General features: G+C 40.9%; 1 protein-coding gene and 1 long non-coding RNA gene across 8 annotated transcripts in view; one reads left to right on the top strand and one right to left on the bottom strand.

Moving 5' to 3' along the window:
* The first annotated feature begins 22 nt into the window (after positions 1–22).
* On the top strand, positions 23–25,876 carry LOC117805901. Of its 4 annotated transcripts, none has more exons than XR_004629558.1 (3): positions 23–401; positions 3,327–3,432; positions 12,287–12,335. It is a non-coding gene; the product is annotated as an uncharacterized LOC117805901 (long non-coding RNA). The 4 variants fall into 4 exon arrangements; XR_004629559.1 differs by lacking the exon at positions 12,287–12,335 and adding an exon at positions 25,613–25,876 and having other exon boundaries at positions 24–401; XR_004629557.1 differs by lacking the exon at positions 12,287–12,335 and adding an exon at positions 3,589–3,700 and having other exon boundaries at positions 24–401.
* pde4ba (phosphodiesterase 4B, cAMP-specific a) overlaps positions 15,004–25,876 on the bottom strand; it is a 298,471-nt gene continuing 287,598 nt past the window's right edge. For all 4 annotated transcript variants that reach the window (XM_034674460.1, XM_034674468.1, XM_034674476.1 and 1 more), the window contains 8 exons: positions 24,447–24,540; positions 21,177–21,460; positions 20,920–21,084; positions 20,217–20,316; positions 19,972–20,126; positions 19,733–19,855; positions 18,773–18,955; positions 15,004–18,670 (listed from right to left, as the gene is read on the bottom strand). In XM_034674460.1, the coding sequence (XP_034530351.1) occupies positions 18,233–18,670; positions 18,773–18,955; positions 19,733–19,855; positions 19,972–20,126; positions 20,217–20,316; positions 20,920–21,084; positions 21,177–21,460; positions 24,447–24,540 (1,542 nt within the window). In that variant the 3' untranslated portion in view covers positions 15,004–18,232. The remainder of the gene's footprint in view (positions 18,671–18,772; positions 18,956–19,732; positions 19,856–19,971; positions 20,127–20,216; positions 20,317–20,919; positions 21,085–21,176; positions 21,461–24,446; positions 24,541–25,876) is intronic.

Genomic DNA, 25,876 nt, shown 5'->3' with positions numbered 1-25,876 from the left:
CATTGTCATATTTCCTGCTGCCGATGTTATATCCAAAAGTTCTACCCAATAAGATATGCGTCTGAGGGGTTTAGGCGACATCTGCGCATGCGCTGAATTATCACCATGCACTTTCACCTCGAAAATAAACTAAGGCGCTCATAAACTAATTACGCTTCTTTTAAATGTTAATATCTTTTTTTTAATAGACTGTCGAAACATTTGACAGTAATAGATGTGATTGGTTTGTTGGCGTTTTTTGACCAAGCCCCACCTTCACTACCATTTACTGCTCATTGCTTGGCTGCAATCATTTATTGTTAGGATGAAGACTGAAACCCCTAATTAAGAGCATTCTTTATGGACTATACCAACAGCTTGGTGGAAAACTCTTAATATATGGAAACGCCTTCCCAACTTCGGTAAGTCAAATGAATTACTCGTGCTCTAGTCGGCTATATTTATTTTAAACAGAAGCGAAATGCATGCTACTTTCTATCGGGCACAAAACATTTTAATATGGATACTTTAAAACAACTAGAAAGTATCCGACCTTTTAAATAGTTATAGCCTAGAACTATATTCTATTTACCGGTAAATAATCATAAATTATAATGCAAATACTTTCAAACAACATCAAACTATCTGCTCCTTAAACATAAAATAAGTCGTATTTGTTTGTTATTTTGAAGATTATTAAAACGTTATTTCTTTCATACATATTCAATACCATATAGCCAAACAACTGATGACCTGAGATTAAAATTTCACGTGCAAATGTTAAATGAAATCTATACTGATTGGGCTTATCCATACACCTGTACAGCCTCGTTCAGCTTGCTGGTTAATAATTAATCAAAAAGTCCAGGAAAGTCATTTCCTCCTGAGCAAACACAACATTTCGACGTGCAGCCCAATACTGTTGCATAACAGGGACTCTCCCTGTTCAGTTGGATTTTTCCAAATGTTTCTAACACAAACTGAACTTTCCCTCAGAGCATGCAGACTCTACCTGATCCGCGTGATGATCCTCTTCTTCCGACCAGTATTTACCACATATAAGGTCTTTCATAGATTATGTTTATCCGACTGCAGGTGTTTGTTTTGGTCGGTAGGCATGGCACGCTTGTTTAACCACGCCTAGCGTGTATGTGCGCGCGCACGTGTGTGTGTGTGTGGGTGTGTGTGTGTGTGTGTGTGTGTGTGTGTGTGTGTGTGTGTACACCGGCTCAGACTGCCACAATCTGCTCCCTTTTCCCCTCAAAAATAGGCCTTGAAAGATCTCATCCAGTGTTATTTAGTGTACATTTAGATTTTATGATTACAGTTATGATATTCAGAAATACAGTCTGAAACTTCTGATTATATGTCAAATATTATACAAATCTCCAGATCATCAAGTGTAGTCCTCATAGTGCTTGTTGTCTGATCAACTATCTCATACCAAATTGTATTCTATCATGTTCAAAGTAATCACAAACAGAAAACTGTTTGAACTGCAACATTCTTTTGTATTGTTTATGTGAGTTTACACAACAAACACACACACGCACACGCACGCACACACACACACACACACACGATCACTGCAATCTAAATCTGAGCCTCTTTAGCAGTAGAAGTAATGTGTAACTATCTAAGTCAGTACCTGGCGTGTGAGACATTACCTTGCCTGTAACAGTGGAGATATTTTCCCTCAGAGAAAATGTGTCTCAGTATTCAACTCTAGCACAGTTGCCATAGCAACCCGATCTACAGAGAGAGGACCTGCCCGTCCCTGTGATAAGATGTGAGAGAGGGAAAAAAAACTCAGTCAAAATCCCAGTTTAATGCGTCTCCTATCTGTCTGGCTGTCTTTCTCGCTCCCTCTCGCTGTCACTTTCTCTCTATGCACGTGTACCCACTCACTCCCACACACTGGTGTGCATGCATGAACAGAGCCTGATCAATTTGTTTTGGGATCACTGCCTGTTTAACAGGGACAGATAAACTGCAGTAAGGTTGCTCAATATTACACACAGAAAATCAGGCAGTAGTTTGAATCAAGAAATGAATCCACAACATACACACATCTATATATGGAAGCCCTAAAGGGACATGATTGAATACATTTTAATCTCTCTGTTTTCTAGAGATAACAAGTTCATTTCACTTGTTTTCTCAAGATCACAAATCATTTTTCTTGTTATCTCAAGATAACAAGCTTTATTGTCTCATGATAACTAGAAAATTAAGCCCAGTAAACAGAGAAAATAAAATGTATTTAATCATGTCCTTATAGGGCTTCCGTATCTATGTACATATATATTATTATATATTTTTTTAAATAAAAATGTTTTTTGCTCTGTGTTTACTGTTCCTCTCCTACATATCAATCAATCAATCAATCAATCTTTATTTGTATAGCGCCAAATCACAACAAACGTTATCTCAGGACGCTTTTACAAACAGAGCAGGTCTAGACCACTCTATGTCAAATTATGAACAGAGACCCAACTTCAAGACAGGATAAGACTCAGTCTGACCCCACCTTAATCCACCATGAGCATTGCACATCGCAGTATTTAGCTAGTTACAGTGGTGAGGAAAAACTTCCTTTTAACAGGCAGAAACCTCGAGCAGAACCAGACTCATGTTAGACAGACATCATGCCTCAACTGAGTTGGGTCTGGAAAGACAGATTGAGGGGAGTAAGAGAGAGAGGTGATAGTGATGAGACCAGTAGTAGAAGCTGTTGCCGCTGAAGTCCAGTACATCCGTATCAGCTGGAGTCCAGAACGTCTGCAGCAGGAGGACGTCTATGGCAGCTCAGAGGAATCTACGAGACAAGGGAGCTCAGGGACTCCAGAAAGGTCCATGGTTAGTAACTTTAATGGGACAGGCAGAGTTAAAGTAAGTGATGAGGGGGTTGGGGGGAAGGGGGTGAGCTAGGATCCTAGTGTGTTAGTGTGCCAGTTCCCCCGGTAGTCTAGGCCTATAGCAGCATAACAAAAGCTGGTCCAAGCCTGAGGCAGCTTTAATTATAAGCTTTATCAAAAAGGAAAGTTTGAAGCCTACTCTTAAAAGTGGAGAGGGTGTCTGCCTCCCAGACCCTGACTGGTAGATGATTCCAAAGGAGAGGGGCCTGATAACTGAAGGTTCTACCTCCCATACTACTTTTAGAGACTTTAGGTACAACTAGCAAGCCTGCATGTTGGGAGCGTAGAGTTCTAGAGGGGTAATAGGGCACTATGAGCTCTTTAATTCTCATATGCCACTAATCCCTCTTCAGTGTCAGTCACATGTCCCATATTGAGATGTTTTTCCTTCTTTAATGAATTCAAGTTTATTTTATTTTTCTCTCTCAGAACTCTGTTAAAACTGAACAATGTTGTGAGGTAACTCATCACTTACCACGTCCAGAGACAGACTCAGCTTTTGACAGCTCTTTGAACGACACCGCCTCCTTCCTCGGTAAGTCTTTTTCTCTTTTGGTTGTGTTTAAGAAGAACATTCAGCTGTCATGTGGAACCACTGAAGCCTTTCAGTGCCTGATTATTTTTCCAATATGAATGTATTACCTTTTCTTGTAATTCTTTATTTTAATGAGATTATTGTTGTTTATTTAAGGTGTTGGTCTAGATTGTATTTGTTGGTCCTCACCAAGCGGCAACCTCCGGCCGCGAGAATTGAAACAAATGTGAAAGTGTTAAAAACTGCAGTTCATCCAGTGTCCGCTTGAGGCAGTACAGGAAACCACATACACACAAATTAAAAAAAGCTGATCTTTACAGCAGAAATAAACATGTTTACAGCCTGGTTTAAAGAACAAGTGTAGTCTGGATAGCTCATTTCTCTATCGGCACACATTGTACGGGGGATACATTTTTTCAAAACGCGGCAATTTCAAAGATGTTAAGATTACCGGTTTTCCATAATGAGAGGCACAGCTGACTTGACTGACAGGAGGGAACACTGTAGCTGTTGGCTAGGAGGCTCAAAGCCCGCCTCTTTATGTCACACTAGCTCAACAGCAGTTAGGTTAAGTTCAGCATATCCAATACGGCTTCCGCCGACTATTAGCTTCAAAACACATTTCAGAAACAGGCCGGTGACGTCACGGATACTACGTCCATTATTTATACAGTCTATGGTCCTCATGTAACAATTTGAATGACACAGATAGCTTTTGTGTCCTTGCTAAGAAGTTCAGTCTAATGGCGTTCATCCCAATGTTTCTTCATCTAATGTTGTGTACATTCGATTGTTTTTCTTGTCTCAAAAATCCTCTCACTCGGGTCAAAGTAAGTGGAGTGTTGTGTGCTGTGCAGATTGTTTAGTCCCCTTAGATAAACTTTTGGTCACATAGATAAATGTGATATGACAAACAGAAGTCTCCAGGGAAGTGCTGAAAGCGAAAACATGTTGACGTAAAACTTTTGAAAACCATTAAATCATGTTTCGTGACAATAGGTTGTCCAGTTTTCAGCATGTGTTGTTAAATGAGATGACCCAGGTTCAGGCCCTTTAGCTGCTTGTGTGTCATTAACTATAAATGCTCTGCAGTGCAGGAGATTACGGGAAGGAATGGTGATACAACGAGTGATACACGTGTCATTATACAAGCACTCATGCAGGCAACATAACTGTTCCCATGTGCTGCAGACCTCTGTGATTTGTCAAGAGTACATAAGAGCAATACAAGATTTATGAAGTTAATGAGTAATATTATTAAGAAGCTCAGTGACACAGCTGTGGAAGAAGCAGAGAAAATGAAAGGGAAATGGGTCCGGCTGTGGGAAAAACATACAGGTTTGAAGGATCCCGCTGCATCGTACGTTTGGACCCACTTGAATTTAGCTCAGTGCTTGTTGATCACATCAGTTTAGAAATTAAAGCAGCGTCATTTACAGCAGGGATTGTTTTAGATTTAGGTGTTCTCTAATATCTGACTTTGTGATGCTTACTTCAGAAACATTATGGTGCCAAAAGTCCCTGAAAAGGAGTACATGGGCCTCATTTGTTCCAGTGCATTCTGGGATGTACTGCGACTTGCTTTGAGACTTCTTGTTCACATGTTTGAGAGCACCACTGAATGTCTCAGCACACACTGTCACTGCACTGCGGTGGCTCATGTCCCCAAAAAATACCACCAGCTGTTTTCCACCTGTTCTCTCTCGGCTTTCTCGAGCACAATGAGAACTCGCCAACCATCTTTAAACAGGCTGTCAGTGGTGTTTCTCTGCACCCTCAGCCACTTCATCATCTCTCGTCTAATTGGCTCGGGGAATATAAATAGCCACGAGCATCCATCACGGGACTGATTTACTTGCTTCACTTACAAGGTTAATGCAGCCACAGGGGACTCAAGGGGGCATTGTGTGGCCTTTTCCCTGAAAGCCACTGCAGCAGCAATAATGACCCCCAATTTTGTTCTTGTTGCAGCTTATTTCATTAATTAATTAATTTGCTTCAACGTCTTTTGAAGACCTATTGTTCAATAATTTCAGTTTCCTTTTTTATTTTATTCATCATGTACATTACAATCAATTTTCTTAGCTTGTCACTTTTAGCAGTGTATTCCTCTGAGAGCAGAAGCAGCAGTATTTGACCTAACTGGCCCTACAGTCAGCTATAAAACCACAATGACGCAAACGCAGGAGCCACATCATTTGCATCAAGAGGAAGATGTTTAACCCTTCGCAGTCATAAATGTAAGCACTACCATTAAGCTGACTGTGAAGAGATCTAGTACTGAATGTACTCTGCATGTGCAGGCTCTCACTGAGACAAGTTTCTGTCCACTCTGCACGAAGTTATCAAAGCAGTGTAAGGTGTAACTTTCTAAAATTAAAGCACAACAGTCCGGCACAGACAGACGGTCATTTATCCCCTTGATAGACAGGTGCCTCTTTTCCACTTGTCAACAATTCTAACAATACATTTTAAAATGTTCTTTTTGTTGTCCCTTTTATATACACTCTGTTCATTTATGTAATATACAGTATATATATATATAAAAATAGATACAGTATCTGTCCTGCTACGTACATGCTGTTTACTGCCAGACTTTCAGATCATGATGAGCTGTTATTCTGCTCACAGCTATCAATATCACCATCTGGGAAAAATGTAATGTTGTTTATTTGACGCACAAACCCTGGTATAATGACACCCATGTTTGTCCTCATTATCAGGCATTGGATTTGGAATTGAAAGTTTTTAAGGGGAAGATTGACACTGAGGGACATACCAGCGAAGATAAAAGGGGGGGAGATAAACAGTGTTTGGTTGTGTTAAATGTTGCTGGTAAATTTGAAAACCAACATGCCTGTCTCTGTATTTTAAAGGCAGTTTAAGATCGGGAAAGGAGAACAGCTTTCCACGAAAGCAGTTAATGTGCAGAGTATCTGGCTTTGACTCAGAGGATGATAATAGTTTAACTTTTGTTCAATAAAGTTGTCTTTAAGGCTGCTACGTAGGTTCAGAGAATGAAGAATCTAAGACATCTGTAATTATCAATGCATAATTGTGAGATAAAAGTGTGTGGGCTCAGGAACCCTTAAATGTAATTACCTAACATCTCAATAAGACCTTTGTCTATTCAGCTTAAAAGAGTTACATCAGCAGCTCTCCCCCTCTGTCTCAACCTCCAGTGTGTGTGTGTGTGTGTGTGTGTGTGTGTGTGTGTGTGTGTGTGTGTGTGTGTGTGTGTGTGTGTGTCTTTCTCTTCTTATCAAACTGCAAGTTGTCTTAATAGTTAGAGCAGCTTGTTGTCAGACTGCACTGAAATTTGGTGTTTAAACCGAAGAGAAATAACATAAAAAACTACCAGACTATTTCAAATGAGTTGAAAGTTAATATTCTAAACCTCATTTCAGTGCAAAAGTGCAAATGCATATGCTGCTGTAAGCATGTGATCTCACAACTAAAATAAGAATTAAAAACATGCCTGGTTAAGTTTTTTATTAGAGCTGTCAGATGATTGATTATTTTAAATTGTAATAAACCACAGAATTGTAATAGTTAACCGCCGATAATCGTGTTTTTAAAGACGTTTAGGATTCCATGTTGAAGATTATTTTGCGTTTCAAGATCATTTTCAAGTCTATTTTCAAGATTTAAAGCAACTCTGATGAGTCTTGATATGGGGCTCAAATGAAAAAGGGGAAATGTATTATTTTGACTTATAGATTTAGTATTCAAATAAAAGCTGCACTGCTACAGCCATGTAGTCTGAAACTATGACTTAGAGGCAGGAGACAGCTTCAAATTGTGTTTTCTCTGAAATACTGCTTTCATTTTATTATATTATAAGGAGAATACTGTTAAAAATTAAGAAAGATGCTAGAGTGTGGTGGCGATTCGCAAATAGTGCTCTGCTGGGGTTTTTTCTAGAAAAAACAAAAACAAAAAACATTTCCACCAATGTGTTGACTGAATTCTAGTTGTCTTTTTCACCTTATCAGATACAGTACAGGCCAAAAGTTTGGACACACCTTCTCATTCACTGTGTTTTCTTTATTTTCATGACTATTTCCATTGTAGATTCTCACTGAAGGCATCAAAACTATGAATGAACACATGTGGAGTTATGTACTTAAAAAAAAAAGGTGAAATAACTGAAAACATGTTTTATATTCTAGTTTCTTCAAAATAGCCACCCTTTGCTTTGATTACTGCTTTGCACACTCTTGGCATTCTCTCGATGAGCTTCAAGAGGTAGTCACCTGAAATGGTTTTCCAACAGTCTTGAAGGAGTTCCCAGAGGTGTTTAGCACTTGTTGGCCCCTTTGTCTTCACTCTGCGGTCTAGCTCACCCCAAACCATCTCGATTGGGTTCAGAGGGGTATACTACGAAGATACTACATATCCTAGATATCTTCTCCTGATCCGGCTTCACTGAACCTGACAAAGGAGATCGCGCTAATCTGTCACACGAAGCTGGTTATCAACATGTTGGGTCAATCCAGAATTACCCTGAGCGCGTTCACATGAACGGGGCAGAGAAATCAACATGTGACCAATCACAGACACGGACAGTCTCCCGTCAGCACATCGACATGAATTTCAAACACTGCACTGATATTATAAAGATATGAAGAAGTTAAACACATAATCCAGATTAACTTCAACACAGCTGTGTTTGAAACATGAAGGAAGAACTGAGAGATCAGACAAAAACTGTTTGAATGTGCAAATGATGTCTTATTTCTCATCATTAGTGCAGAAAGATCTGACTATAATAACTCTGTTTATTCTCTGACAGTGATCTCTCTGATTTCATCTTGTGTCATGTGTGACACTTTTAGACTTAATATTTCAGCTGCAGTCCTGACGGTATCAAACTGATAAAAATGAGAACATGATTCAAAGTAATACGCGCAGTTGTACAAATTAAAACAGTAGCCTAAAACGATTTAATCTGAATAATCTGACGTCAGACTCTGTTTAAGTATGATGTCAGGAAAGATAATCAATAACTGTCATCAGTATTTTATATATAAAGTCATACAGGTAGACAAAGTGTCCTGCCCGTCTCTCCCCCCTCCCCTCGCGATCAGCTCACAGAGCTCCGTGATCGAGCGAGCTGATTGGTCAGTGGGCGGAGTTCTCTCCAAACTGATCTCTGATCCTTAGCATAACCTGCTCCGGAGCAGGTTAGGAGTTCAGCATGAGTAACCATGGTGATCTACCCTGGTAAGGAGTGAACCACCTTCGTAGTACTGAAAATCCAGAGTAAACCCTGAAGTTACCTCGATAACCGCAAATCCTGCTCCTAGTATACCCCTCAGGTCCGGTGACTGTGGAGGCCAGGTCATCTGCCGCAGCACTCCATCACTCTCCTTCTTGGTCAAATAGCCCTTACACAGCCTGGAGGTGTGTTTGGGGTCATTGTCCTGTTGAAAAATAAATGATCGTCCAACTAAACGCAAACCGGATGGGATGGCATGTCGCTGCAGGATGCTGTGGTAGCCATGCTGGTTCAGTGTGCCTTCAATTTTGAATAAATCCCCAACAGTGTCACCAGCAAAACACCCCCACACCATCACACCTCCTCCTCCATGCTTCACAGTGGGAACCAGGCATGTGGAATCCATCCGTTCACCTTTTCTGCGTCTTACAAGGACACGGCGGTTGGAACCAAAGATCTCAAATTTGGACTCATCAGATTAAAGCACAGATTTCCACTGGTCTAATGTCCATTCCTTGTGTTTCTTGGCCCAAACAAATCTCTTCTGCTTGTTGCCTCTCCTTAGCAGTGGTTTCCTAGCAGCTATTTGACCATGAAGGCCTGATTCGCACAGTCTCCTCTTAACAGTTGTTCTAGAGATGGGTCTGCTGCTAGAACTCTGTGTGGCATTCATCTGGTCTCTGATCTGAGCTGCTTCTAACTTGAGATTTCTGAGGCTGGTGACTCAGATGAACTTATCCTCAGAAGCAGAGGTGACTCTTGGTCTTCCTTTCCTGGGTCGGTCCTCATGTGTGCCAGTTTCATTGTAGCGCTTGATGGTTTTTGCGACTCCACTTGGGGACACATTTAAAGTTTTTGCAATTTTCCGGACTGACTGACCTTCATTTCTTAAAGTAATGATGGCCACTCATTTTTCTTTAGTTAGCTGATTGGTTCTTGCCATAATATGAATTTTAACAGTTGTCCATTAGGGCTGTCGGCTGTGTATTAACCTGACTTCTGCACAACACAACTGATGGTCCCAACCCCATTGATAAAACAAGAAATTCCACTAATTAACCCTGATAAGGCACACCTGTGAAGTGGAAACCATTTCAGGTGACTACCTCTTGAAGCTCATCGAGAGAATGCCAAGAGTGTGCGAAGCAGTAATCAGAGCAAAGGGTGGCTATTTTGAAGAAACTAGAATATAAAACATGTTTTCAGTTATTTCACCTTTTTTTGTTAAGTACATAACTCCACATGTGTTCTTTCATAGTTTTGATGCCTTCAGTGAGAATCTACAATGGAAATAGTCATGAAAATAAAGAAAACACATTGAATGAGAAGGTGTGTCCAAACTTTTGGCCTGTACTGTATGTACATGACATTTATGAGTATAACTTTCACATACAAAAACGCAGATCCTTTAAGATTGTGCTAAATTCGAATGTTTTAGAGCCTGCTGCTGCTTTGCAAGGGTCTCTGTTTTTTGCAGCTTGCCCTTTTTGACATGTTTGTAAACTTGTGCATGTAAAACTTTAGAGACTCTCAGAAACATTTCTTATGCTTCAGATAAAATAGAAACCGAGTGTTTACATCAAAAAGAAAAAGGAACTCAAAGTGTGTTTGAGAGTGCTAAAAGAATGCATTATCACTCTTAAGTATTTGTAAAATATTTAGACCAGGCTGTGTTGTTAAACACATATTTTTCCTAAATTATGAACAATGGTTTTGAAACGGTTAGACTCTCAGTATCTTTGTGACTATTTCTGAACCTGTAGGCATACGTCAGAAGTGCGTAGACAGTGTTTGTGTAACTGCTGAGTGTGCCAGAAGGAAATGACAGAAGTTCTGCACTGCAGGTTTAAAACCAGTTGAGCTGAGTTTGATCATCACACTACACTCGTCCGGATTGGAAACAGGTCAATTATTCTCCCTGCATTGGCAGATCATTCTGCCTTGGATGAAGCTGAAATGAAGTGTACAGATCCGCCCTCGCTCCTCTCTCTCTCCTCTCTCTCTTCTCTGAATGAGTCTCTCATTCATTCACACTTACAGGGCTCCTCCGGGATTGTAAAGCCTTAAGCCAATTTGCTATTATCTCCCAAGCTAACAATTTCCTACTCATGTCTGAAAATATCTCTCGTTTTCTTTTTTGTGCCACATCGGGGGGGGAAGTTAAATGGTGTCATTTTCCCGACTGTTGGGAAATGCTCTGCTCTGTTTTTAGCTTTATTAGATAACGTAGCCATCCCTGTGGGCTAACATGCCTGTGTAAAGTAGCAACAGGGGAGGCCACCTGTCCCACTTGCCAGTATTTCCCTGACTCTTTCCGCCATCAGTCTCTATCTTTCGTCATATGTACGCAAGTAGTTGCATCAAATCAAACCTCTGGCTTTTACTAGGTTATGTCAGAGGAGAGACGAGTCCAGACTCCCACAGAGGGAGATTGGTGAGTGGGACATGGAGGGAGGGAATAAAAGAGGAGATTGGATATCATTCGTAGAGAGGAGACGTGTATGAAAATCCAAGGGTAAGAGCTCAAAGATGGAAATAGCAATCGAGATATAATTCATTCATGATTCTCTTTTAAAAGAAGTCTGAAGTAGATAGAAGGGCAGACAGCCTTAGAGCTCTTATCGGGGGTCACAATGAAATGAGATATGAAGGGTCATGGATGAGGATTACAAAAGCCTCTAACCACTGATGTGACCATTTTAGATCAGGTTTCAATAATTCTTTCACAGTCACAAGTCTAAAAATAGCCGCTAATGGATTTGCAGGAGTAACCCAGCTCCAAATAGGTTATGAATATTCTAATAAGGAATGTTTGAATATTCTCAGAATTACATACACTCAGTTTTATAAATGTGGCTCACACTGGAAATGACATGAAGCTGTAATAACACCTGTGAGCACTTTTCAAAACAAGCCTCATTATTTTTTAAAGATGGAAGTTATTCACTAAATAACAAAGTTTTCACTAAATGCTCAAGTTTGTGTTCCCTGTTATATTTTCCAAAGTGTATAAGAGCCTGTAAACGCCCCAGTCAAGCTGTCGTGTGTGGAAAATGACGGGCTCGCAGAACATTCCCTGGAAATGTTGCTTCATCATCCATTGTTGCCTTCTCACCTTGGCTGTTTGGAAAGTCCCACACGTTGAGTAAACCGACTTAATAATGCAGCATTAAACTAACGAGCATCCGGAGTTATCCATTAAATGTCTGTGGGAAGTCAGGGGGGTCTGGAAAAGAACAGGGCCGTATTAATGGCTGTGAATAATAGGCATTTAGATAGAGCGTACCTTTAGCTGAGATTAAACTGTCCTCCAAATTAATCTGGATCTGGGCAAGCACCACATACCTATTCACATAGATAATCCAGCTGACTGACAGAGAGGGGCTGCTTTGGAATATACCTTAAATCTGTATCTGAATACTAGGAACCTGCTAAAAAAATTGTGGAAAATTAAAAGTAAGTCAGATTTGAAGTCACTAAATTGTCTCTGTGTAAATGTATGCCATTCTGTCACCTCCTGTGGTTAAAATGCCATTCAATTTAGCTAGAATGTCCAGAGTTAATATCATCAAAGCATGTCATCAAATTATTATATATATTTTTAATTAATATTCATATTTTTCACCTTTAAAGGATGGAACAGCAGAAGAGAGACAGGAAATACGGGGTGCAGAGAGTCAGGGACCGCTAGGCCAATGGCACTCCTACCGAAATTTGGTTTCAGGAGAAGAAGTTGAGGTACTTGATGACACAAAGTGAATGCTAAGGACACATTTTCAAATATATATTTTAGATAAGCAACTAAGGTGTTCTCTCTTGCAGTTATTAGTAAGAATAATGGTTTGTGTCGATCCTTCATGGCTCACAAATAATGAGCCAAAACGTTAATAAATGGCGACATTGGAGCTGTAGCTGCACCAAATATTAACTGCTGATTCTCCAAAACTTTGTTCTTAAATATTTTCCCTTAAGTATTTTGTGAAGATTTTGAGATTTTTTTATTGTACCAACTTAGGTGCAAACCTGTTGGAACTGAAATGATGAAGCAAGCTTTATCCGTCATTCTTATACAAATCAGTTCAGTTCTTCACTGTCTGTATCACACTTGTCTTTAAATTACTCAAAACTAAAAGACAAGAATCCATCATGTATGAAAGGAGATATGCTGCAGTGATTGCGAGTCCTACAACCACACAGCACTCTTTTTTTTTTCTTGGTACTAAAATACCCGGACTAACGTCATCAATGACGAGGTGACATGATTTCCCATGCATATGTTGGAAAGGAGCCTGGAACAGCATCTGTTAGCAGGTCATGTGTGTGTTTGTATACTGTATACCAACATATAGGAAATGAACACTTTGTTTACACGTGTGTGTTTTTGCTTGCATCTTGGCACATTCGAGCCAAGCCTCTGTGATGCTGCAACAAACTTGTGGATGAACATGTTCATAGTACAGATTACTGATACACAACTTGGACAAATTACAATGTTACAATGTTACAATGTCATTTAGCAGATGCTTTTATCCAAAGCGACGTACATACAAGTCACTCTGCAGCTCCGTCCTGAGGTTTCAGGTTGATGTTTTGTTTTCTCACAGGATGGACCTTTAGTGGCTTTATTATTTTGTTTCACTTGTGATTCATTCACTTGGAAACAAATTAAAACTAACAGTAACATTATGAATTCTGCTAATTATTCTGTAAATAAACATATGTCCTTTATTTACAAGGTAAAAGCCCAAATTTAAAGGTAACATATCACGCTTTTTTCATCAATATATATTGGTCTAAGAAGTCCCCAAAACATGTCTTTAAAGTTTATGCTCAAAAAAACACTTTGAAATCAGATTTTGGTCTGCCTGAAAAGTCCTTTTCTTCAGTCCTCCTCAGAACACTCTGTTTTCTCTCTGACCACGCCCCCTCAGGAAGTGGATGTGCCTCAGCTCTCCAGCACGTTGATCTAATGTTTACATGTTGGCTGAATATACACGGCTGCTCAGAGATCGCGTTACTGATCCTGACGGAGAGGCGCCTGTAGCAGGACCATTCTGAAGGATTGGTCATAGATTTAGTGTTTCTTGTTGTTTTATTTGTCAGTATGTAGACGTGTGTCTTGGTACACAGCTACGAACATGTAGCTATGTGGCTATGCTAACTAGCGCTAGCACTTATCCATGATAAATAAAAATCATCCACTAGATCTTCAAATCTGCAGACGTGGGGAGTAAAACCGACCTCTACCAGAAAGGCAGCAGGACCTTTCTGAAGGATTGGTCACAGATTTAGTGTTTCTTGTTGTTTTATTTGTCAGTATGTCGACGTGTGTCTTGGTACACAGCTACAGCTACAGCTATGAACATGTAGCTATGTAGCTATGCTACTTAGCGCTAGCACTTATTCATGACAAATGAAAATCATCCACTAGATCTTCAAATCTGCAGACGTGGGGAGTAAAACCGACCTTTGTGTTTATTAAGACAGCCTACAACTAGCATGCCTCCCTCCTAAGCTCCTTGTTAGCACACATGTGTGCAGGTAATGAAAAACGGAGGAGGGATTCAGTATTATTTTATACAGTCTATGGGCTGAACAAGCTCCGAGCTCTGACTCCGTGACAGACCGGATATTGTTGTTACGTAACAAAAACACTGAAGTCTGAAACGGCTGGTTTCACACACATTTACAGAAAGGTGGAGAAATCAGAACAGGGGCAGAATGGATTCTTTTCATTCTCGGGGGGTTTGTAGACATGCCAGGGAAACATATTTCAGGTAGAGAACCATTAAAAAGTCAATTTTGCATGATATGTCACCTTTAACATTTTGTTTTAAGAGTGATCAGCCTCTATTTCAATCAAACACTCAAACACTGCAGCAGGATTCTGATTATGAGAGGCTGTAAGGCACAAATATTTTAATATGTTGCAATTGCATTGAATTATATGATTCATATTTTTGGTGTTTGGACAGTTTGTTACGCAAAATAAGCTATCCAAAACTGGAAGCTTGTGATAGATGCCATTTTGACCATTTTATGTGCTTTTTTTTATGGATGGGATGTCATGTTTTCTTCAGTTCTGATATTTACATGTTTTTTGGGGTGATAATGTTAAACAGATGTATTGTCAAAGTTGTAGTAACCACATAGACCTACTAGAGATTTTTGCTCTACTAGGGGCCTTACTTTACTTTTTTGGCACAGGTCATCAGTAAATGAATTTGTGTTCCAGGACAAAGCTCATAAAAGCCTGAAAGATGTGTTGGAAGCCACCAACAGTTTGTTGCTGACTCATAATGTGAAGACAGCTACATTCCAAGAGTGAAAAAACGGCAGAAAAAGAGGAATATATTCATGCTTTGCTTTTAATCACTTAATAGAAAAAGTATTTCAGATTTATTTTGAACACAATATACAATATAATACCATACATTGTGTGAAACATTGAATAATCCACCTGCAACAACTGGTGGACTTGGAACATATTATTGACAATAAAAAAACCATCTCTCATGCAGATAGTGCTAAATCTGGCTAACCATTTGGACACAACTAGGACCAAAAAAGCTCGAACATAGATAAACAATGTTAATACTGACAAATTTGAATCTCAAAACTGCTAACAAGTTTGGTCAGAAAGAGTTCACACATTAGCACAATCAGATACATAAGATCATGTTTTGTTGTTAAGTCAGAACGATTCACGTCAGTGCCGGGCGTATTGTAGCATGCTATCAATACCGTCCCCGTGTTATCTACTTTTACATGAAGTGCGTTAAGTGTAAAAGAAGACAATCGCTTTGTGTTTGTCAGTCGAACCTGCATCTGGCCTCGTATATCAGCAATCTGCATTCAAACGCTTGATGGAGAAGCTTAGCCGCTGAGAGAGTAAGCTTTGAGATACCAAGCATTGACTAAGCTTCTGTGTTCCTTAGCTAGCTTGTTTGTATCCTATATCCAAGCCTACGCAGTTTAACATGTCCTCTATGTCGCCTCTGGGTTACCAAGTTGCTGCTGTCGGATGAAAACATTGTAGCCCAAAAAAGTTGCTTATGTAAAAATAGTCCAAATAAAGGTGGAGGGGAGGGGGGGGGTAAACCTAAGAAGCAGAATCTGTCAGAAATGTAACCAAGAGGAATTAAAATTATCATTTAGAAAGAAAACTTGATTTTAATTCAAATTTCAAAGTGAGGCTGAATTTAATATTCATGCACAAACGATCAATAAGAGTTTTAATTTTCATTTAAAGATGATTTCTGTGTAAAAAAAGGCAACTTCAGAGTTACAAGGTTCTCATGTGACAGCAGCAACATGTCTTATTAGCTTCTGCTCTGCTGGGCATCCAAAACATTGTGCGAATATATACTTATATATATTTATATATATATTTATATATATAAAAACAATATATAATACATATATATATAAAAGACTCTAATCCAGAGTCTTCTACACATTGGACACCACCACTTCCAGGTAATGCAAGTGCATATAAATTAAAATAGATTTTACACTAAACCAGTATTTCTTATTTACAAGCTTAAAGTATAGAATAAATACACACTGTTATAAACAGCAAAAAGGACCAACTTGAGCTCCTAGCAACAAACAGTAGAGACAAAGGTGTGAAGTGATGGGGATAAGGCCTGATAACAGAGTCAACACATCCAAACTCACTCACACACACACATACAAAACATTCCATTCATTCATATCCGGCACACAAACGATTTCCACTTAAGCATGCTGGAGTGAAATAGATGGAGTACCTTTGAGTTTATCAGTAAACCGATATGAAAATGGACAGATGGGATTTATAGATACAATCACATCATCCATAAACAGGAGCAGAAATGTAAAGTCTGCAAACCATTTTCAAACCATACTCCCAAAGCTTCAGCGGTGATTCTTTTTGGTTTGTTCTAAAAATAGAGCACCTAATTATTCCTCTTTTTTTCAGAAGGGTACAGTCTGCCATGCTGAATCCAGCAAATCCATCTGCACCAAATCCCAATAACTCCACTGTCCTGGAAACCTGATACAGTGAAGGGGGAGGGGAGAAAATCAATTGACGTCAATAAGCAGACGCCGCACTTGAGGGATGGTTTTTTTTTCTTTTTTCATAGTGGTGTAGAAATAGCTGGCCTGATTGTTTTGGGGTCGTGTCTGTGGAGCCCAGAGGGGTTTGTAAACCGTGTGAATAGTGGCGCTGATGAGGGTCTGAGAGCGCCTTTCAGACAGGCAGCTGTACCAGCACCTTTAATCATCTGGTCTGGGCCTGATTGCAGAGGGGCAGGGGGGTGTTACATCAGACAGGTTTGGGGTCAGAGCCCATTCCAAATAACAGGATTATTAAGACTGCAGCATACCTGTGAGCTAAAAATAGATTCACCCCTGTTGTGGATTTTGTCCTTGATGGAGTATTTCTGATTCTATCATAGATCTGAGCAGCTTGTTGAATGTTTTTAAAGCTGCTGCAGTTTTGATGGTTTTATTGGGTGTTTAGGCTTGACCTGGGCTGACCTCTATTTCACACCAACGCAACAACATTTGGATGCAAAATAAAAAAGACAAAATTTTTTAAATCTGTTAATTTTACACAGAAAATACCCAACCATATGGGTGCGATTGCAGGCCGTCATGTATCGACTGAGAGTTTTACATTTAAAGTTTTGGTGTGAAAAAGGTTGGAAGCCCTGATGGTCTGCAGACCATTACAAAGAAAAACAGAGAAGGCAATGTATGAAGAGATGGAGTATGAAAATAGGAGATGTATTTCAGAGTTAATTTAACATTCATTGACTGACAGCAACAAACCAAACGAGTAACATGAACCGAGACTTGAGTCTGAATTCCAACGAAAACATTGTGCTTGGATTGGATGAGACAAATGTGCGTCTTATGTTTGTGTAAAGGTTTCCCTATTACGATGAGTTTGTGTCAACGTTTGTTTGGATTTCTCTATTGCCCAATACATGGAAGACTGTTCTCTTTAACATACAAAAAGGTTCTGCTCTTTCAGATAAGAAAAAAAAAACATTTCACAGACATACTAGAGTGTTCAATAAATAAAAAACTATTATAAAGACAATAGTAAAAAAGGCACACAAAAGTCCTTTGACAAATGGTACAGGAAAAAAGTAAACACTTTCTCTTGCTATACAAATGAGTCTCCATCAGTAGATCCTACTCTATGCTACTTCTAGATCATATCTGTAAAAAAGTCTTAAGGTACAAAACTTCTCTCAGTAGTGTCGATGTCCGTTTAATGCCAGTCCAGAAAAGAAAAGGAAACTTTTCCTAAACTGGCCGAAATCCTTCAAGTTCCACCCTCCGCCTCGCCCGTCCATCAAGGCTAAAATGTTCGCAGTAATTATTTCCTGAGAACGCTGAAGCCGCTTCGCTGAAACTGTCCGTTTGTGTCTGGCTTCAAACACCCAAGTGCAAGACGCGCCCACGCGGGACGAAACCAAGCCCTTGCTTCTGTGGGCTTTTCAGAAAGCACAGCTGCAAGAGGATCTCCCCTCTTTTCCCAAAAAACTTTCAAATCACTGAGTGAGCGCGATGACGGAAGCCCTATGTGTCCGTGGGTGATGCCTCCTGTGTCACGATCTCTATTGCTGGCTCCATCATGCTCCCCTCATCCTCCTCCTGCTCTTGACCGTCCAAAAAGTCCAGAGGAGGAGAACGAGAATCTCCTAAACTGTCCTCCTCCTCTAACTCTTCCTCCTCTTCTAACTCTTCCTCATCCTCATTTTCGTCCTTCTCAATTCCGTCCAAGTCCTCCTCCTCCAGGGTCAACTCAAACTGGAATTTCTCCCCACCACCCTGACCTCCTGTGCCTCCACCGTGCGTACCCTGGTCGTAGAAGGGCGGGGAGGGACTCTGGGGGATCATGCTCTGATACCAGTTCCTGTTATCCTCCAGCGTGTCCAGAATGTCCTGGGCGTCTGGGTGGACTAGATCGGCCCAGGTCTCCCACAGAGGATGCACGATGTAATCGATGAAACCCACCTGGAAAACACAGAAGAAGTGGAAAATGAGAACAGGAATTTTTCACAATATTTGAATCCCTCTCTCCATAATGGATTTCCTTTATCTCTGATCGCCGCCTACCTGGCTCTTCTCCACTGAGGCCGTGTGTTTATCACACATTGGGCTGATCTCCATCCCCCTCTCCCTCTCTCGGTCACCCTGGTGGAAGAACTCCTCCATTATCCGATCAGTCCACTGACGATACAGCTCCAGGGACTTAGTGGGGTTACTCAGGTCAGCACAGTGCACCATGTTACGCAGCACCTATGAATAATCCACAATTGCAATAAAGAACATGTCTTTATCTCTCATAGTGGACAAAAGTAATATTTCTTCTTATTACAAAAGAAATAGAAAAACATGGGGAAAACAAGACCATGTCAACATTACAATAATGTATTTAACTGGATTGAAATGAGGCATTCAAGCCTTATTTTTCATTTTTCAAAAATCTGTTTATTTGAATTTTAACACATTATATGGAGAAGATCAACTTAAACATTTAAGGCAAGTGATGTTTTTATTTTAAAGAAAAAAATAGGTAGATAATTGAACAAATTAGTTAATAATAAACAATAATAATAATAGATAATAGTTATAATAATTTAACATGGAAAATAAATGTAAAAAAGAAAACAGTGAAATAAATAAATAAATATGAAAGTTAAAAATAATTAGAACAAAAACAAACAAAAACAAATCTAAAGAATAAACACAACATATTATAAGCTACAACGTAAGCCTCATGTCTTAATGTCTCTCATTGATATAGCTTCAGGAGCACTTAAACATTGAAAGAAGATAAATGGAGTGAGGAGAGGAGTGACAAGGGCAGAGGTCAGCCATGTAGGAGGCTGGCTAATGACAAATAACCGAGTGACCTCCCCCAACACTGGCTATTGATTTACACTTTATAAAGCATCTAATAGAGAGCTTTAAGTATTTCCAATTACAAAAGACTGTGTAATGTACGATTCCTAATTTTGATGGACTGTAATTTTTTATTCCATGATGTTATTTTGAGAGAAAAGCAGAACCAACCTGTATCCTGTCAGTGTAATTGTCCAGCAGCAGCACTCCAGAGCTCGTCACCTTCTTTGTCTCCACCATCGTCTTTAGATCAGCCAGCAGACTCATGTGTTTGGACATGTCAGTGGCCAAAACCTGAAGGAAATGAGACAAAAGCACCATCCTTAGCATCCAGAGACATCATACTGATTCTGATTTAAATCCAGACGACAGTAAGAAGCTGAAAGAAGATATCAGTTGGGTCGTCTTACCATGTCGATGACCATCTTGCGCAGCGACTGTCTCTGCTTCTTGGTGAGGTTCTGGAAGATGTCACAGTTGTCCTCTTGCAGCAGCTTGAATCCTACAGCCAGGTGATGGTTCTCCAGCACGGACTCATCGTTGTACATCAACGCCAGCTCAGAGTCTGGAAAGGCGTGATGAAAGATGTTAATACTTTGGTGACTGCTTCTACTTGCAAACACATCATTTTATTGTTTTCAGCAAAGCAACTTACTGGTATTGATTAGGAATTGATTCGATACTCCAGGATGATCAACATCGTGGATAGCAGCAGCAAAGATGGCTGCCAGAATCTCAAGATCTGTGAAGACGGCCTGTTACAGAGAGAGAGGAAGGAAAGGATTAGACTATTTCTGAAGGGGAAAGTAGCATCAGAAAGATGACGATCGGTTCCTCAAGCATTTTGAGATCAAAAGATAAGAGATACAGGGTCATACAAGGCAGCCTTCTAGACTGGATTTATGTCTCTGTCACGTCCTCTCAAGGAACTCATTTTTGCCTGACCACATAACAAACTAGTCATCTCCTTTTCTAACACTACACAGTAAGAGAATTTAAAAATGTCTGCTGGCTTGATGGCTCATAGATGAAACATGGTGCTAAAGACCAGGTCACTCTGACCTGACTATTTCTCTCCATTTCTCCTACCTAAGAAAAGCACACAGGGAAAATCTAACAAAGAAAGCATGGAAGGGAGAGAGGTAGTTTTCTGAGTGAGCTGGCATGAGCCCAGAGAGGGGGAAAGATGATTCAATGGAAGGATGTTGAGCCCTTTAAAGCCGGCATGGCAATCCAGGAAAGTGGCACATGGGGTGATGTAAGAGCTCACTCCTCTAATTTAGTTTCCCTTCATTTCTGCAGATGCAAACTAGAGTGATGTAGAAGTCTACAGTGCTCTGTGTCATAGTGAAACTTACATCCAGGGCTGGAGTGGAGAGGAGGATGTGTGTGGATTGGGCTACGTCAGCAGCATGAAGGCTGTTGTGGTAGGCCACATCTGAATGGTAGTGATCTTCCAGTGTCATCATGTAGGCCACAAATGTATCCATGGGGATCTTGAAAGTCTTTAACAGGTCTCTCTCCTGGATAGAAAGGTGATATATGTAAGAATAAGACTGAACGAGGTTTGCAGTGACTAAACATTTATAAAAGGGAGCAGAGTCGTTCTTCGTACCTGGAAGATGGCGTACATGATGCAGGTAAGGGGGCGGTGTTGGGAGAACTCTGAAACCATGAAGATGTTCAGGCCCCACTTGTTGAGGTCCTCCAGCTCCTTGGATAGCAGCTCCTCCTTGTCAGTCTTGACGCCAAAGCGCGAGATGCTGCTGCTGGAGAGCGAGGGCCCATGGGAGACCTTTTTCACCCCGCTGATTTGTGTCATCAGCTGCTGCTTCTGCTGCTTCTTCTTCTCCCGCGTCTTTGACGTTGGCGACGGGATCTCCACCTCATTCTGTTTATCTGAAAGAGGAAACAGAGATTTGTTGAGTTGACTTTTTGAGGAGAACTGGTTGGAAGTCCCTCAATTATTCTGAGTCCTAATCCTCTATTCACACTGAGTACACGGCAGTCTGTCTCTGGACCCAGGTGCACTTTATAAAACACCTGCAGCTGGTTAGGGAGATTGTCTTTGCAGGCACTCGTTCATCATCTCTCCCTCCATTCATTAGTTCATTTATGCCCCCCATCCTCCACCTGCTGCCTCTCTGAGCTCCCACTGTTCATTCTTCTCCCTTCACAACATTTTCCCTCTCTCCAGTCTCTCAGCAGGTGTCTCACGTCTCATCTTCTGTTCCTTTCACTCTCATAGGTCAGTCCATTGACGGACTGAGTGCCAGGGGCTTCAACACAGTTAAGGCCGCTCCATAAAGTCGCTCATTCAATAAGCCACTGCATCTTTCACAGCTTTATCAAATCACTCGGTACAGAGTGGGATTTATACATTGAGTGAGTGTGTTCAGACACATTCTGTCTGGTCATAAAGAAAGTGAACAAGAAGTCTAAAACACAAAGAAAACTAGCAAGGCTTTTATGTAATATTGCTTTGAAAAACAACTATAATTACTCTTCACACTTTAGCCAAAAATAAAGACAAAAAACAGGCCAAGTTTCCTGTTATATAGCAGTCACACAAGAACTGATGAAAGCCAGCAGGGACCAGCTAACGCATGGATGTGCCTCGACTCAGCTCATCAGCCTTCCTTCAATTACCAGCTGTAATGCAAATCATCACATTTACTCTCTCTCTCTCTCTCTCTCTCTCTCTCTCTCTCTCTCTCTCTCTCTCTCGCTCTCTTGCACTATTTCCTCTTTTTTCCCTCACTCTCCTGTTATCTATCGTAAATGAGAACACGCCAATTAAGCACTCTCAGACATTTGCTGCGTGGAAAACCAGAGGAAGAGCGATACATCCCCCTCGGTTTTATCACAAACCATCATTATGAGCACTGCTGTGATGTGTTTGTGTGTACGGCCTATGGATGAGTGTGTGATTGTGACACAAAAGTTCATTTTATCATTTTTTTTTTATATATCAGTCTACATCAGTTTACTTTAAATGACCACTTGAGGAGAAAGTTAGCTCATTATGATGATTCTGGTTTCCATAGTTAACCGATGAAGTCTATTTGTGACGGTGTACTCTTTAATTTGTCAGTTTCTTTCGTCCTGTTTGAGCTCATCTCTCCTTTGCGTTAAGCTTCTCCATCATTTTTACCCTAAACACTGATTTTTAAAGGAAATGAGCTGCCGTTTTATATTTCTCTCTTCTCCTTTTCTCCTACGTCCCTCTCTCTCTCTCACACCTCCCACTTTTATTTTGATTTTCATCCGATTCCTTTTCATCCTCCTCCATATGCTCTCCTGTGAGAGTCGTAGATGCATTAGGGAAGGCGTGGGAGTGTTTAAGGGATATTATTTTTCCTGCCCTAAGTATATTCCCTAAGCTAGGTGTGTTCTGCTGCCGGCCGATCAAAGGGAATTATGACAGAATCATGCAGCCAGGACAGCTGTGGCAGGAGGAGGGAACACGTGAGCGGGCAGTGTGCTGTCTGCCAAAAACCCTTATTGGAGGGTTAGAAATCCTGGATTAAAAACCGCTCTGGATGCTTTAGTTTGTAATCTTGACTTATCTGTCAGCAGGATCATTTGCAGTAAAATAAAGATTTCATGAAGTTTTAGATCTGACTTTTTAAAAACAATAATAAAGTCCTGTTTCCTCGCCTGGATTGATGCTTTTCTAAGAATAACTGACGGTGAGCACATTACTTCTGTGATAACCTTAATGGACGGGAGGGTTAAACAGTCTACCGGTCAACTGGCTAAACAACGCCAGCCTTTCTGTCTTCGCCACTTTTTCCCTGCTCTTCAACAATCACTTTCTTTCTGTCAACACCTATCAGGGTAATCCTGACTTCTTTATCCAAGCGATAGTCATCTCTGTCTGGGCTTTTTCGGGGTAGCGATGAGAAGTGGGGAAGAGGTGGAGGGAGGACAAGGTGTCCCTGCTGACAAAGATGCATTAAGGCGGTGATGAGTCACCCAATCTGCTGCGCTCATCTCACTGCCAGCTAAGGGGGTTCCTCTGTACCTCTGTTTTCTCCTCTACTGCAGTTCGCTCCCTCCCTCACCCGATTGCCTCTTCTCTGTCTTCCCTCACCCCTCCTCCCCTTCTCGCTTTCTATGATCCGGCGATGAGGGATCCACCGACAACCCTACACCGGATCAGGATGCCAATCGATCGGGAGCCCTGTGTCTATAAATACTTTTAACTACCTTTACCAGGGATCCTGTCCGTCTCCTATTATGCTTCTTGTTCGTCAATAGCCTACATGATACCTTTTAGCTCATTCACATCCCTGTTCCTGAGATACCCATCTTCTAGCTATCCTACATCTGCTGAAAAATCACATTTATTTTAAAATACAATTTTAAATTTGTCTGGGAACATTGTTGACACTGTTGACATTGTTCCACTGACACTAAAAAGCATGCGGTGGAAATGTTTGTTGAGACCACAGACACATCATCCATTCACAGACTTTGAAAGATCAACCCACGCTGACAGCATCCAGTTCAAATCCACTTCCTCTGACAGCCCGGACGTTTAATGTCTCATTTTACAGTAACCACTTTAAATACTGTTTATTACATCACACCCTTCAAAATGTTCACTGTAATTCTAAGGCATCTAGACAGAGCAAAACGGCGCAGTGTTTCATGGTACGCCCCCACAGAGGAACCCGCCAGAGCAGCTAGCACAGCTCAACACCTCCAAAAACCATCGCAGCAAAAAAGAGCAGCAGGAATCAGTGTTCACCAGTGTAGGCTGTTTGAGGATATTTGTGGTGTTGGTGGACAGTTTGTGTATTCATAAGAATTTAAAAGCACAACTTAGTGATTTGAATGGTGTGTTTTTTGGGTGCATGTACACAAGACTTTGATTTACCTAGGAAGGTGTTGGAGATGAATTCGGAAACCTGGTTCCCCGACCGACTCATCTCCGATAGGTGCGTCAGCTCCCGATTCAACATTCTCTTGAACTGCAAGAAAGAAGAAGAGGAGGAGGAGGGGGAGAGAAGGAATGTCGTCAGTTTCTATAGAGGGGAAAACCTGAGGATGATGGTACATGAGTCCATGGAAAATACATCAGTGTTCAGCTTTATTCCAAAAACTACAATATTTGTTTCAATTACTGCATAAAACCAGAGAGAGAGCAGGGGGGGGGGGGTTTGTTTTCCCTCAATTTGCTTGTAATTAATCAGGGATCGGATTATTGTTTGTGTTCGCAGTGGGGGGCCATCACCTTTCAATGCCTTTTAATTCATCCCTCCTGCAACCAATTTACAGTTTTATTCCTGCTGAATCACATTTTTGGGGCCTCTTTAGCTGCCTTACGTACGTCACAGTGCAACAATTTCGATGTTGTCAAGGGAAAAATCTGCACACTGCATCCTACGTCCTTCATTTTCACAGAATTGTAATTCTCTTGTGCTTCATTGTAGCAAAAACAGTTTGAAATAAAGGAAACAGATAAAGAAGACAGATGCATTTGACAGAACTCGGAAACCCAGGCACTGCAGCAGCAGCTGTTTATGACGAACTGATGCATGTGCGTGTGCACACACACACACACACACACACACAGAAACACTGCTCTGCAGAGGGCTCAAGATGGAGCCTCAGCCACAAAACACAATTCTGATCAGATGACCATACCCCACCATAATGGAATATCTTTTGGGTGCAATTAGGCCAAAACAGTATCCTAACATTCTGAAAAATCCCAACCAGTTTTAACACGATGCTGAATCTTTTACAGATTGGCCCTTAATGCAACAGCTAGACAGCACTGACAAGTACAGTGGAACAAGTGCGATATCTCAACAAGCTACGTAGATAAGCGCCACACACCTTAATGTAACCCCAAGACACCGACAGCAGGTAATTTGCTTCAGGCATTTTGGACCCCGTTTTCTGGTTCCTACACAAAGCCAGAACTGTAATCCAGTGAGGAAAAAAATGAGGCAGACAAACTGAATTCCTCCAGAGCTGAAAAAGACCAAAAAAAAAAACCTCTTTTCCTCTCTTGTTTTGTGTTCTGCTTTTCAGCAGCTAAGAGAGCAGCTCGATTACGGCTCACTCTTCCTCTCAGCAGTAAAAAAGGGCCAGCTCTGAGTCTCCATGCCTGGGGATGGATAGATGTTCGAAGGATAAAAAGAAGCAGGTGATGCAAGGCTTGGTGGCAGCAACGGGGAGGAGATCCAGCGGCGGCGACGGCAGCAGGCTCGGTGGAATCGGCTGGAGGAGCAGCTGCAGCTGGAGCCGTGAGCTGGGGACTCTCTGCACACCGATGAATAATGGAGAAGTAGTGAGAGG

The sequence above is a fragment of the Notolabrus celidotus genome, chromosome 2 (genome assembly GCF_009762535.1).
Source record: "Notolabrus celidotus isolate fNotCel1 chromosome 2, fNotCel1.pri, whole genome shotgun sequence".
NCBI lineage: Eukaryota > Metazoa > Chordata > Actinopteri > Labriformes > Labridae > Notolabrus > Notolabrus celidotus.
Note: the sequence above shows the minus strand (reverse complement) of the source record. Positions and strands in the feature narration are given on the sequence as shown.